The 11271-nt window shown below is 48.5% G+C and overlaps 7 protein-coding genes across 7 annotated transcripts; 4 read left to right on the forward strand and 3 right to left on the reverse strand.

Annotated features, from left to right (window-relative positions):
• Positions 1–1360: 1360 nt before the first annotated feature.
• On the reverse strand, positions 1361–2837 carry M431DRAFT_343600 (hypothetical protein). Its single transcript, XM_024914427.1, has one exon. The coding sequence runs from the start codon at positions 2602–2604 to the stop codon at positions 1411–1413; it is 1194 nt and encodes a 397-aa protein (XP_024777217.1). The 5' UTR covers positions 2605–2837; the 3' UTR covers positions 1361–1410.
• A 232-nt stretch (positions 2838–3069) lies between these two features.
• M431DRAFT_77208 (hypothetical protein) lies at positions 3070–4209 on the forward strand (the record flags this gene model as incomplete). Its single annotated transcript, XM_024922548.1, has 1 exon — positions 3070–4209. The coding sequence occupies one exon, from the start codon at positions 3070–3072 to the stop codon at positions 4207–4209; it is 1140 nt and encodes a 379-aa protein (XP_024777218.1).
• Positions 4210–4742: 533 nt separating this feature from the next.
• On the reverse strand, positions 4743–5452 carry M431DRAFT_77095 (hypothetical protein; the record flags this gene model as incomplete). The annotated part of the gene is made up of 3 exons (XM_024922534.1): positions 4743–5198; positions 5270–5353; positions 5420–5452. 3 exons carry the CDS (start codon positions 5450–5452, stop codon positions 4743–4745), a joined length of 573 nt encoding a protein of 190 aa, XP_024777219.1.
• A 1438-nt stretch (positions 5453–6890) lies between these two features.
• M431DRAFT_343615 (hypothetical protein) lies at positions 6891–7877 on the forward strand. The gene is made up of 4 exons (XM_024914428.1): positions 6891–7317; positions 7370–7450; positions 7525–7694; positions 7755–7877. The coding sequence occupies exons 1-4, from the start codon at positions 7069–7071 to the stop codon at positions 7768–7770; spliced, it is 516 nt and encodes a 171-aa protein (XP_024777220.1). The 5' UTR covers positions 6891–7068; the 3' UTR covers positions 7771–7877.
• A 472-nt stretch (positions 7878–8349) lies between these two features.
• Positions 8350–10081, forward strand: M431DRAFT_505122 (hypothetical protein). Its single transcript, XM_024918583.1, has 5 exons — positions 8350–9034; positions 9107–9199; positions 9261–9286; positions 9385–9652; positions 9724–10081. Exons 1-5 carry the CDS (start codon positions 8833–8835, stop codon positions 9957–9959), a joined length of 825 nt encoding a protein of 274 aa, XP_024777221.1. The 5' UTR covers positions 8350–8832; the 3' UTR covers positions 9960–10081.
• On the reverse strand, positions 10030–10416 carry M431DRAFT_77987 (hypothetical protein; the record flags this gene model as incomplete). Its single annotated transcript, XM_024922638.1, has 2 exons — positions 10030–10155; positions 10222–10416. 2 exons carry the CDS (start codon positions 10414–10416, stop codon positions 10030–10032), a joined length of 321 nt encoding a protein of 106 aa, XP_024777222.1.
• Positions 10417–10658: 242 nt separating this feature from the next.
• Positions 10659–10826, forward strand: M431DRAFT_78100 (hypothetical protein; the record flags this gene model as incomplete). The annotated part of the gene is made up of 1 exon (XM_024922650.1): positions 10659–10826. The coding sequence occupies one exon, from the start codon at positions 10659–10661 to the stop codon at positions 10824–10826; it is 168 nt and encodes a 55-aa protein (XP_024777223.1).
• Positions 10827–11271: the final 445 nt, after the last annotated feature.

Below are 11271 nucleotides of genomic sequence, written 5' to 3' on the forward strand. Positions count from 1 at the left end.
TTTGTCCAAGAAACTCGAATTGGGATGGGACAAACTTTGCAAATATGCGATTAAGAGGGAGAAGGAATTTATGGTGAAGCAGAGCGGGAAGTGTTAAACAGAAGGATTGAAGTGAGAGACCTAGTTTTTCTTTGCTTTGATGGGCCACAATTTGGTTTTTTCCTACTCTTTTTTTTTCTTTGCTTGATTTCTTTAGTTTATCTCTTTCTTTTTTCCATTGTTTTTTTTTTTTACTTACTTCCCTACTCGGACGATGATGATTGATGGCAACCACAAGACTGTGGAACAAGACACTCCCTAGTTAATCAATTATAAAATGCTTTACAAATTTGAGCGAATCTTTGGTTTTGGTATATGCACGAACAGTTTAAGAGACGCGTCTATTTACATAAGACATAAATGTGTGAATGAGATTTCAGTGGTTTGATCTATTTCAGGTGATCTCAACAGGAGTTTCTCAGCTCATATACGTGCACGAACTTATAAGTCTAGTACTAAGACAGAGGTAGGCCTACTATCGCTACTTCTAAGCTAGTAATTTTTCGAAAATTCTTGTAGATCTAACAAAACACAAAAATTCAACAACAACAACCTCCGAAACAAATACAAGCTATATGGACGGAGGCAGTAATTACTATGGAAGATTCACTATCGAATTGAGAGGAATTCCACTCATTCTACTATCTGGGTTTACTAAAAGTAAACTGCACGTTTTCACTGGCAGTCTATAATAATAAGATAAATAAATCATCGCGGGTTTGTAAGTTTGCAATCTTATACTCAATGTCTAGAATAGAAATGATGTGCCAGCTCAACTTGTAAACCCCGTTCGATGAGGACTACGTGTTTAAGTACCCCAGTGTATATAATCCTTAACATTTTGTTACCAAGTAGGTAGTAATCCATTTGCCCGTTTCTGTGATCTGTCAAATTAAACCATGAATAGCAAAATGTACTATAACAGTATTGAGAAGCTAATCAGAAGCCCTCTATTTTCTTTTCATATTATCCCTTGTCCGTCCTTTCGTTTACCACAAGCCGGTTCACTCTTTTCCAGGTAAGTTCTGTTCCAACTGATTCATACGCTTCCACAAATGATCAACCTTCCACGCGTGCTCCAGCTTGAAAGTATTGAACTCCTCCCGCAACCTCTCGTTTTCCCTTTCGGATTCCCTCTTCAACTCCCGGTTTCCATTCTCAAGCTGCCTGGTTCTCTGTTCGAGGGTGTTACAAGTCGAACGCAGTGTACAGTGTTCTTGCTTCAGTGTACCGTGTTCTTGCTCCAGTGTACAGTGTTCTTGCTTCAGTAGAGAGTTTTCGCTCCCAAGCTGCGCAATCCTATGTTCGAGAGCATCGCAAGTCGAACGCATTGCACCGTATTTCTGCTTTAGTACCTTGATCTCCAATTCACTAGGCAGATTGAATCCTTGCCGATTCATTGGAACTGGGTGCCATGGCTTCGATGTTTTGAGGATTTTGTTCATTCCTTGACTGGGACATTTCGTTGCTTAACTGGGACATTTCGTTGCTTGACTGGGAGACTTCGTTGCTTGACTGGGAGACTTCGTTTCTTGACTGGGAGACTTCGTTGGTTGAATGGGAGGCATTTCGAGAGTTTTGCCTATTTATGGACGCCCTGGTTCGGGTGCGTGGACGGGGAATCTCTCGAGGATCTTGGTTGTTATTGGATCTAGACACCTTGGTTCCCTTGGTAGGACGTGAGGATTTCATCGGCTTAACAGCCTTCCTTTTCCCAGCCCATGTATAATTGAGAGTCGGCGTTTCTTTTTGAAGAATCTTGGGTGTCCATATCGTAGTTTTTGACGAGAGAATGGACGCTGTATTTTCAGGGACAACACCTTCGTCTGCTTCATCCAATACCCAAGGACGTTCCGCAGCAAGCTTTGTAAACCATGGTTGCCGCGAGCAGGCAATCGGACCAAACATTACTCGCAGAAACCAAAATCGGACCCAAATATGGCCATCCCGGCTTGCATATCTGCAGATATAATGACCCGAAATCTTGCCTGTTGTTGGGAAGATTTCGTATTTCAAAGTCGGCGCAACCTCCTTGAACTCCTTCCTCATATCCTGGGTCCAAAACCTGGATTCTCTTCTGTAAGCCGCTTTGAGGAACTTCTGAACCTGCTTCGTTATGACATTCGCATTTTGGGCCATTGGAAATAGCTCGTTGAGAGCATCGTGATTGTAAAAATCGTCATTGTCGTCATTGTTATTGCCGCCGCCGTTGTCATAAGAGTAGTCGTGATCGCCAGAATAGTCGTTTTCGGCAGAGGAGTTGTTGTCTCCAGAAGAGTCTTCGTAATCGTCATCGTTGGAAGAGGAGAAGTCAGAGGAAGAGGAATCATCAGAGATTTCTTGTGTAATTTGGGGAGACTGAACGTGGTTAGATGAGCTGCCTCCTGTTTCCCCATCGAGAGGAGGAATGATTTCGTTCTTTAATACATCGGCATTGTTTACATTCTTGCTTGGCGTAACGAGAGTTTCCTCGAAAGCAGCCTCTTTGGCGGCGTTTCGTTCAGCGATGAGTCTGTGAGATTCGGCTATGATCTCTTCGCCCTCGCGTTGAGCCTGTGACGCCATTGCGCTTGGTCGGAATCGTGGCTTGCAGAACAAAACAGGACGAAACAATGTAGACGCGTAATGGGCGGAAAAAAAAGAAAGGAAGGAAGGAAGAAAAACAAGAGGTGAAGAAGAGGAAAATTAGGGGGAAGGGAATTAATATAGTAGAGTGGATGGTGAGTTGCTAGCTGTTGGCCAGCTGGCCGGAAGAGAAAAAAAAACAAGAAAGCAGCAGTTAATCGTGAATATGATCAAAGAGAAAAGAAAAGAAAAAAGGGAGAAGAAGAAAGAAGAAGAGAGAAGGATTTATATAGTAGGCCGGGAGGTGAATTGCCAGCTGTTTGCCAACTGGTCCACATTACCTATAGACACAGGTATCTTGAAGGCAGAAAGATAGATAGAAGGAAACATTTTTAACTGAGTGATGGTTTTGGGTCAGCAATCTCAGGTGCAAGATTCCGCTTATTCCACAAATATGGGCAACGCATGTTCCTTTGCCCACCCTTTCTCCAAAGCGATAGTGATTCACAGCGCCGACTCGCAAGACTTCTTCACTGCCTACTTGAACAGAGAGACGACTCGCCAAGTTTCTTCATCAATGAACATAGAACCAACACACAGGGAATCTTCATTATTGAACATATTCGCTTTTCCATTACGCTCGATTGTACATATCATGCGGAAAGGCGAGCCAGCCAGACTCGTCTGTCAGTCTATTCATCCACACATACCGTCGCAGATGATCTCAAATCAGAGGTCTCGACAACAAGCATGTGCGAAAAAATCATCCAGTACGACTGTGGCCACATTTGCCGTCGCGCAATTCGCTGCGTCGAACAACAACTTAAGCATCACCACTCGGTAACTTGCTTCTCCGGCCTCGCCTACGCCTACGCCTACGAACAAGACCATCACGAGACCCCCAAGTTCGAGCGGCGTGCTACCCTTTGCCCAAAGTGCGAACAAAAAGGCAAAGGTGCTGAGGTGTACCACAACAGCGTTCGACGAGCAAGCGCTCCTCCGATCGGGACAAGCCAGAATTTGATGCTGGTCCAGGAGAAGGAAAAGGAAAAGAGCACAGTGACCAAGGTGAGTGCCAGCCTTGGCCGATCCAACTCCAATCCTGAACGGTCTCCCTCCCATCGTCTAAGGCGAGTCCGGGATGCGGGCAGTAGCTCACTGCGCAACGAGTACAATCGTCTTGAACCAAGTCTCGAACGACATTCAGAGCCACGCCCCGAGCCATACCTTGAGTCACACCCTGAACCACACCTCGAGCAACGTCCCGAGCACCGTCTTGAACCACACCGGAATAATGGCTTCGAGGCCCGCCGCGGCCGAGCGCACCGTCCAAGGGACATCATAACGCGAGGTCTTGAGTTGGACTCGTTTGCGTCTGCATATGTCCCCTTCCGTGAAAGAACACCAACTAGCCCCGACAGCTTTACAGGCCTGCTAGATTACGCCGAAAGCACACACAACTTGTCCAGTCTTTCTCTCGGTGGCCTCCGCCGTTCGGCCTCGGTACTAAAGATGCTCCAAAAGGGCCTCGAGAGGAAGAATTCGGACGAATCATTCGTCTGTGCATCAGCAAGAGAAGTAGAGAAGGGCGAGAGATACGAATAGAGTTTTGATGTTTTTTTTTCTGTGCTGTAACTGTGATAGCCTATGGCTGCTAAATGTTACAAAAGGTGGTTAATAAAACAAATGCCGTACTGTACTTTTTGCCCACCCACATCCTTGATACACCGCGCGTATTAGAGTGCAGTCCGCTTTGCACTTCTCCTTTGTATTTTTGAGGTACCATAGCCGTGTACAGACAGACGCTATAGATGTGAAAACTTTTTATGGTTGAAGCCCATCTGGAGGTGTAGATGATTGAGAGCGCTTGCTTGCAATATTAAGATTGTGTGTTTGGAAAACTCAATGAGATGGGCGGGTTGTAGATTGGACGCTGAAGAGATTGAAGAGGTTGGTTTGCTTTTCGTCATATGGTGATGTCATCTGGTCTCGGTGAGACATCCCTGGGAAGGTTGATTGGATGACGAACTGAGTTGTGATGGTTGAGACATGTGGTTTACAGGTCCCGAGAGCCTTGGGTAAGGAATGGGGGAATGCTATTCGAGATCAGAACCCGTCATCTTTAAGTCAGTCCCGAATTAATTGGCCTTGCCGTTCTTGGACGCGGCTTGGAACTTGGCAATCTCCTTCGAGACGGACTTCTCAACTCGGGCTTGGAGTTCACGTCGGTATCCAAGCTTGAAAAGCATTTCCAGCCAGACAAACATGGGAGCGAGGAAGATAGCCTGGACGAGATTGTCCAACAAGGCAGGGGCGCGGCCCTCGAAGACACCATGACCGATGAACTGTGCGATCCAGGAAATGACATGAACACCAAGGGCGACCTGGAAGGTCATGGTGGGATCACGGAGGTGCCATGAGTTGACAAATGCCGTGCTACCGAGACAAAAGGCAGCCAATACAAAGCCTGCTACCGGCTCTAGTAACAGATAGAGCGATGCATAAAGGAAAGCGGCGATGGTACCGAGATTGAGATCCAAGTACGGGACGGTCAGCCAGCTAGGGGTGTGAATGAGCGTGCCTGTAAACGTGGCCTATTGCAGAAGGTGAGGAAAACCGAGTTAGGCGAAGGCATTGACATTGGCATTGGGTGAGCTGAACATACCAAGGCAAATCCTGATACCAGGAGCAGAGGCACGCAGATCATGTGAATGGCCACATTGACGGGGTTATGGTGATAGGCGCCATACTGAGGAAAAATTCATTCATTAGCGGGACGACAAGGAAGGAGTGAGGAGAGATGAGGCGAGCTCACAAATGTCAAGTGCCTTTCCAGATCTAGAGACATTTTGTCGAGGTTTAGAGACGGGCTGAAGGACAGACAGAGGGAGGAGAGGGAGAAGCTCAACAAAATGCGAGACGCTGGTAACCGCCAGTCCGAAGAATTGGCGCGACCGGCCGGCACGTGAGAGAAGATGCAATCGGGCAATGAACGGATCGGGGAGGAGAAAACCAGCAGCAGCGAAGAGGCGCGAGGCAGCAACGAGACGGCGCAGGCGGCGTGCTATCGAGGTTGCAGAGTCGAGTGGAATTGGCCTGGCATGGAGGTTTTGGTTTTGATCCAAGGAGATGCAGATGCAAATTCGATGCAACAGGTCAGGAGACTCCGGAGGCGCTGAGAGCTCTGAGCGAGGTCCACTGAAAGCCGCTATGGTGTGTGCAAAGTTGGTGGGGATTTAGGAGCCTCGGGACAATTGACAGCGCGAGTGCTCAGCCTCTTGTCCCCTGGAAGTAAGCAAGCATTACAGCTGGAGCCCAGAACATTCAGCGAGACATGGTCGGAATGCTTGTCTATGCGAGGCTACATGGGGGATATTGATGCTGCACAAATGCATGCATGTATATTCTGAGGCATACCTAATGTGCAAGGGCCTTGCTTTTCTCTCTCTCATTTTTGAACAAGGCCGTTAACTTGCGGATCATCTGCAACCTATTAGACAAGCTTCAGCCAGGTACCCGAGCTGCCGCCTTGAATACTAGCGTTGCAGAGGTACCTTTGGACCACAAGGCGCATCAACCTGCAACTACCAATTGAGCGTCTTCACTTCTCGAGGTTAGTAGCCTTCATGGAGCAGTATCAGGATAAAGCTATGCGATGCTATGACTTTGTGAAGTAATCGAGCATGATGGGTGATTGCTGTGCATCTCCGGTAGTCATCACAATGTATCGCGGTAGCACTTGGTAGATGGATACGGTGGCCTCTTGTTGTGCTTCTCCTTCCTCCTCACTCACTTTCTAGAATACCTAACACTTCAAAAAGAGTCGAAAAAAAACATGTGATAGACCCCTATTATGCGGAGTAAATGGGCAAATGGGCTCTACCCCAATCCCGAGTGCAGCGCATCAACGCAAATGACCTCAGCCTGCGTGTCCGTTCGTTCGTCGCCATAGAACTGCTCTTAATAAGCTCGCGCCTGAGTCCCGTCTTGGGCTAGCGCACAGACCATGTGGTAGCGCCGGCTCCAAAGATTTCCCAACCAAACCATCGCATTTGATCCATCGCAGCCTCGCCGCGCTTTCGTCTTCATCCTCTTGCTTCAGCTCCATCAATCCCCAGCCGAGGAGCAGCAACGCACACCCGAAAGCGCAGAGATCCAGCTGTGTGTGTTGCGTCTGCTTCAAGAGCTTTGTCTCTTCTCCTCGCTCCTCGCTCCTCCTCCTCCCCCCCCTCGCCGAGCTTCTCCTCCCTTTCTTCGACGACCTCGATTGCCACGCCTTACCGTCGCCGATTGACCATTAGATATCCGAATAGCGCGCGTGCGCTCTCAAGAGACGAGATACATCCTCATATGGGATATTGAGAGGATTCTCTGGAAGGCTCACCCATCACTCTCCGTTCAACACGACAATTGCTATCCCGCCGTCGACCGAAGCCCTAGCCGTCACGCAACCAGTCGCCCGCCATGTTCTTTCTCTACAATATGGAGCGCAGGGTCACCCTGCATCCATCCTACTTCGGCCGCAACATGCACGATCTCGTCACTAGCAAGCTGCTAAAAGACGTCGAAGGCACCTGCGCCGGCAGCTACTACATCATCTCCATCATGGACACGTTTGACATTTCCGAGGGTCGCATCTTGCCAGGCAACGGTCTCGCAGAGTTTACGGTTGGATACCGCGCCGTGGTGTGGCGGCCATTTAAAGGAGAGACGGTAAGGCGAAATCTGCGCCCGTTGTGGCAAGCAGTTGTCTGACCCTGATCAGGTTGATGCCGTTGTCTACTCCATCAATCCACAGGGTTTCTTCGCCCAGGCTGGTCCCCTCAGACTCTTTGTGTCTGCTCATGTGCGTTTTAACTTCCCTGGCAATCCCGAATGGCCAATGGTTGGAGAGGTGCTGATTCACGATGTTTGCCGCAGCTGATACCGAGCGACATCAAATGGGACCCCAACGCGACACCCCCTCAGTTTACTAACAACGAAGACACCGTCATCGAGCCGGGCACGCATGTGCGCGTCAAGATTATCGGAACGCGAACAGAGGTCGGCGAGATGTGGGCCATTGGAAGCATCAAGGAGGATTACCTAGGGTATGGCTGATGGCTGTGGGACGGCACGCACGTATATTGTCTGCTAACATTGTGCAACAGATGTCTCCAGGATTAATGGGTTATAAACATTCATTTATCCCTCGGGCCTCGGAACGATTGAGCACAGGAACGAACGCCTCTACGCTCCCATATGGTCTGAGCAGCAAAGGCCGAGGAGTTAGATGAGCTCAGCAGTTGGGCTTGAGTTCTGACAGGAATTCAGAGATAGGAGATTGGGTAACACCCCCTTTCTGAATTCCAGACGGGAAAAACTCTGATACGCGTGATTGATGCTGCTTTTGAATTTCGATAGAGCAAACAATATGGAGTCTCTCGCCCCCACAGAAATCAGATCCCCAAGATTGGACTCGATTATAGCCGACGGGCTTTTTTTTCTTTCATCTTCTTGGAGTATACAAATGGTAAAAACCCAAAAATCGGAAGAATCGGAATTGTTTTATATGTAAATATTGGTCCAAGCTAGTAATAGATGAATGGATAGCACAGGCAGTGCTTGTTTTTTGCATGAATGCATCTATCTCCACATTGACATCCATAGGGCTCTACTTCCGAGGTATGTGGTATTAGACTAACACAACAATGATAAGACAATAAGCAACTCTATCAATAAGCAACAATCAATAAGCAATAAGCAATTAGCCTAATCGTACGGAGTAGCACGACTCGCTTCTTTGTTTGACCGAGACATTCTCGCTATTCCCGTGTCTCTACTCCGTATTGTCCCCCCCCACGCCACCTTGGCACCTCCACACCATTCTCCCCGCACTCTACCTGTGATAGCCGACCTCATCATGGGCCGTCAATAGACCCATGACCATCTTCGTAGTGTAAGTCCAGCTCGTCCCAGATCTCCCAGAACATGCCATTACCGGTTCCAGAGGGCCATCTCTGAGTGCTTCTGTCCAATCATCGATTAAAAGACAGAAACGAGCTGCTCCGCCTACCCTCTGACGTATTCCAATTCACACCCATTGCACCCCTCCGGATTCCGTTTAACAACTGACCCAATTCTTTCCTCGGGAGCAAAACGACAGGCATGAATTCATTCTTCTTAAGAACTGCTACACCCCGTTTACTGCTCCGGAACATATCAGCTGTGCAATCTAAAATCACCAGAATGTCTTATATCGGAGCGGGAGTTGCGCCGGGAGGCGCGCAGGCAACAGTGAAGTCGGGCAACCCGCTCAAGGCGCTGTTTGACGCGAACAAGCCTGCTTTTGGCGGCTGGCAGATGATTCCAGGAGCGACCATCTCGAGGCTCTTGGCGCAGTCTGGCTTGGATTGGGTATTGGTGGATTGCGAGCATGGAGGCATGGACGGTGCGTTGCGTGTGCAATTGATATCAGTTTAATGGAGTGAGTGAGCTGACAGAGTGGTTCTTGAGTCGGTAGATCGTGCCATGCATGAAGCAGTTCCTGCGATTGCGGCGTTGGGAGTGTCTCCCATTGTGAGAATCCCGGGCATGGAGCCTTGGATGGTGAAGCGTGTGTTTCTACTCATCCCTTCATATATACATGTAACGAAGCTGAATCAATTCTTATTCAGGTGCCTTGGACACTGGAGCTCACGGAGTATGTGCCATATCTTATTTCTTATTATCAATAAATCCAACCTTGAACGGCTGGTCTAGATACTGATACAGGGTTGAATACTAATGAGAAACTCCTAGGTCCTTGTCCCGCTGCTGCGTACCGTCAAGGAGGCTGAAGACCTCGTCCAGGCCGCCAAGTTCCCTCCTTGGGGAAAGCGAGGCTTCGGATCTCCTTATTCCGCCAAACAGTTCGGGCGCACCATTAGCTCCCTCGACTACCTCAACCAAGGCAACGAGTCCATCTTGACCATGGTTCAAATCGAGACCAAGGAGGCCCTCGAAGATGTGGATGCAATCGCCGCCGTTGAAGGAATCGATGTGTTGTTCGTGGGTCCATTCGATCTAGGTAAGACAGCCACAAATGGCTATTTGTAAGCACCACAAAAGACTCGATTGTTAATTGACAAATGCCCTCAGGTAACAACATCGGCCACCGCATCACCGAGGAGGGCATCCCCCAGGAACTCGAAACCGCTCTGGTTAAGATCCAGGCCGCGGCCGCCAAAGCCGGCAAGAAGAGCGGTATCTACACGCTCGACCCGGCTCATGCCAAGAAGTGCCATCAGATGGGCTTTGACATGATCCACGTAGTTACAGACTACATGGCCATCGAGGACAGTGCTAAGCAGTCTCTCACAGCGTCTACGACTTAGATACAGAACTGCGCGTGCCAAGCAAAGAAATGTTTCCGCCTTGTTCTTGGGTAGATTAGACATTATAAATCTAGATGCCTTCGACTTGATCCATCTTGGCCTCGACTTGCTCTGTTGTGAATCGGTGCATCAGCTTGATGGCCTTTCCATACTTGTTGACGTCCTCTTCGGGGGTGTCTGCTTTGCTAATATGTATCTGTTCTCCGGGCGTTAGGCCCCTCCCATTGCTTGCGGTCAGAAACGATAAAGATATGGTACTCACAACAGGGATATCAAAATCGTACAAGTTTTTCCAATGCTTGAATTCCGGCTTTGCCAAATTCACCTCCGTGTACTGAAAGGGCCGCTTATCCCAAACGTCCGAAAGCACACCCTTGGCCTGCGTGCAGAGGCCACAATCATCCCTGGAGAACAAAGTGATCCTGCAAGCCTGCAGCAGACGCCTAGTCACAAACATCTTCACCTAAGGTATCGTACATGAAATTCTGTGATTCTTTTTTACATGTACTCTGAGATGTTTTGGGTGAATTCCACCAATGGCCCGAGTTTCCAAATCTTCCCTGGTACGTAAGATGGGACGATTTTGACTGGCGATGAGATCAGATGACTAAGCCTGCATAAACCCCACGCAACCTGCACGAAACATACACACCGAAAAGACAATGGTTTGTTCCGCACCGAAATCACAATATAAAAGGAATGCAAAGGAACAACAAAACTTCAAAAAATTTACAAAAAACATACAACAGCCGGTGTTCGCTGATGGTCACCCACTCAACTACTAATCTGCCGGTTAGAGGCTTATCTATGGGGGAGCAGACGGGACCCCGAGTTCTCCTCTACCTATGGTCGTATGTGCTTGGATGACTATCGAAATGCCTTATAACCTATGTCTGTCTCGATCATATGTCGTCAAATCAGCATACTGCAACTCGCTTGTCGAAGATCACCAATGCTTAAAGAAAGCCAGCTATGACGCGTCTTTTGCAGTGATATCTTTCCCTAGCGCGCGAGTCATATGGCTGGCGGTAGCCTTGGATCCACGGCATGTGGCCTCCCTCAACAATGCCGCAGTTTTAATATTGGCTTAAGCAATCTTTGGCTGCGGTCTGAGACATTTCGAGGTTGAACACGCATCGTTGTCGAAGAACGCAAGCCAAGAGAAAAAAGCGCTGAAACTGTAGGTACCATCCCGGCAGAAGGCATCGATCTAGCTACCTACACATCGTACACGCAAGTGATTTCTCTGCCACGGAATCAAGATTGAGATCTTTGATTGGCAACAAGTCCAATCACCATAATAACGGCACAC

This window comes from Trichoderma harzianum (genome assembly GCF_003025095.1).
Source record: "Trichoderma harzianum CBS 226.95 unplaced genomic scaffold M431scaffold_3, whole genome shotgun sequence".
Taxonomy (NCBI): Eukaryota; Fungi; Ascomycota; class Sordariomycetes; order Hypocreales; family Hypocreaceae; genus Trichoderma; species Trichoderma harzianum.

What these genes read in the sequence shown, in the direction of transcription:
- M431DRAFT_343615 (XM_024914428.1), top strand. Translation starts at nt 7,069, where the DNA reads ATGTTCTTTCTCTACAATATGGAGCGCAGGGTCACCCTGCATCCATCC. An exon ending in GGCCATTTAAAGGAGAGACG is followed by an intron (nt 7,318 to 7,369) that starts GTAAGGCGAAAT and finishes GACCCTGATCAG; the next exon opens with GTTGATGCCGTTGTCTACTC. An exon ending in GACTCTTTGTGTCTGCTCAT is followed by an intron (nt 7,451 to 7,524) that starts GTGCGTTTTAAC and finishes TGTTTGCCGCAG; the next exon opens with CTGATACCGAGCGACATCAA.
- M431DRAFT_343600 (XM_024914427.1), bottom strand. Translation starts at nt 2,604, where the DNA reads ATGGCGTCACAGGCTCAACGCGAGGGCGAAGAGATCATAGCCGAATCT.
- M431DRAFT_505122 (XM_024918583.1), top strand. Translation starts at nt 8,833, where the DNA reads ATGTCTTATATCGGAGCGGGAGTTGCGCCGGGAGGCGCGCAGGCAACA. An exon ending in GGAGCCTTGGATGGTGAAGC is followed by an intron (nt 9,200 to 9,260) that starts GTGTGTTTCTAC and finishes ATTCTTATTCAG; the next exon opens with GTGCCTTGGACACTGGAGCT. An exon ending in TGGACACTGGAGCTCACGGA is followed by an intron (nt 9,287 to 9,384) that starts GTATGTGCCATA and finishes AGAAACTCCTAG; the next exon opens with GTCCTTGTCCCGCTGCTGCG.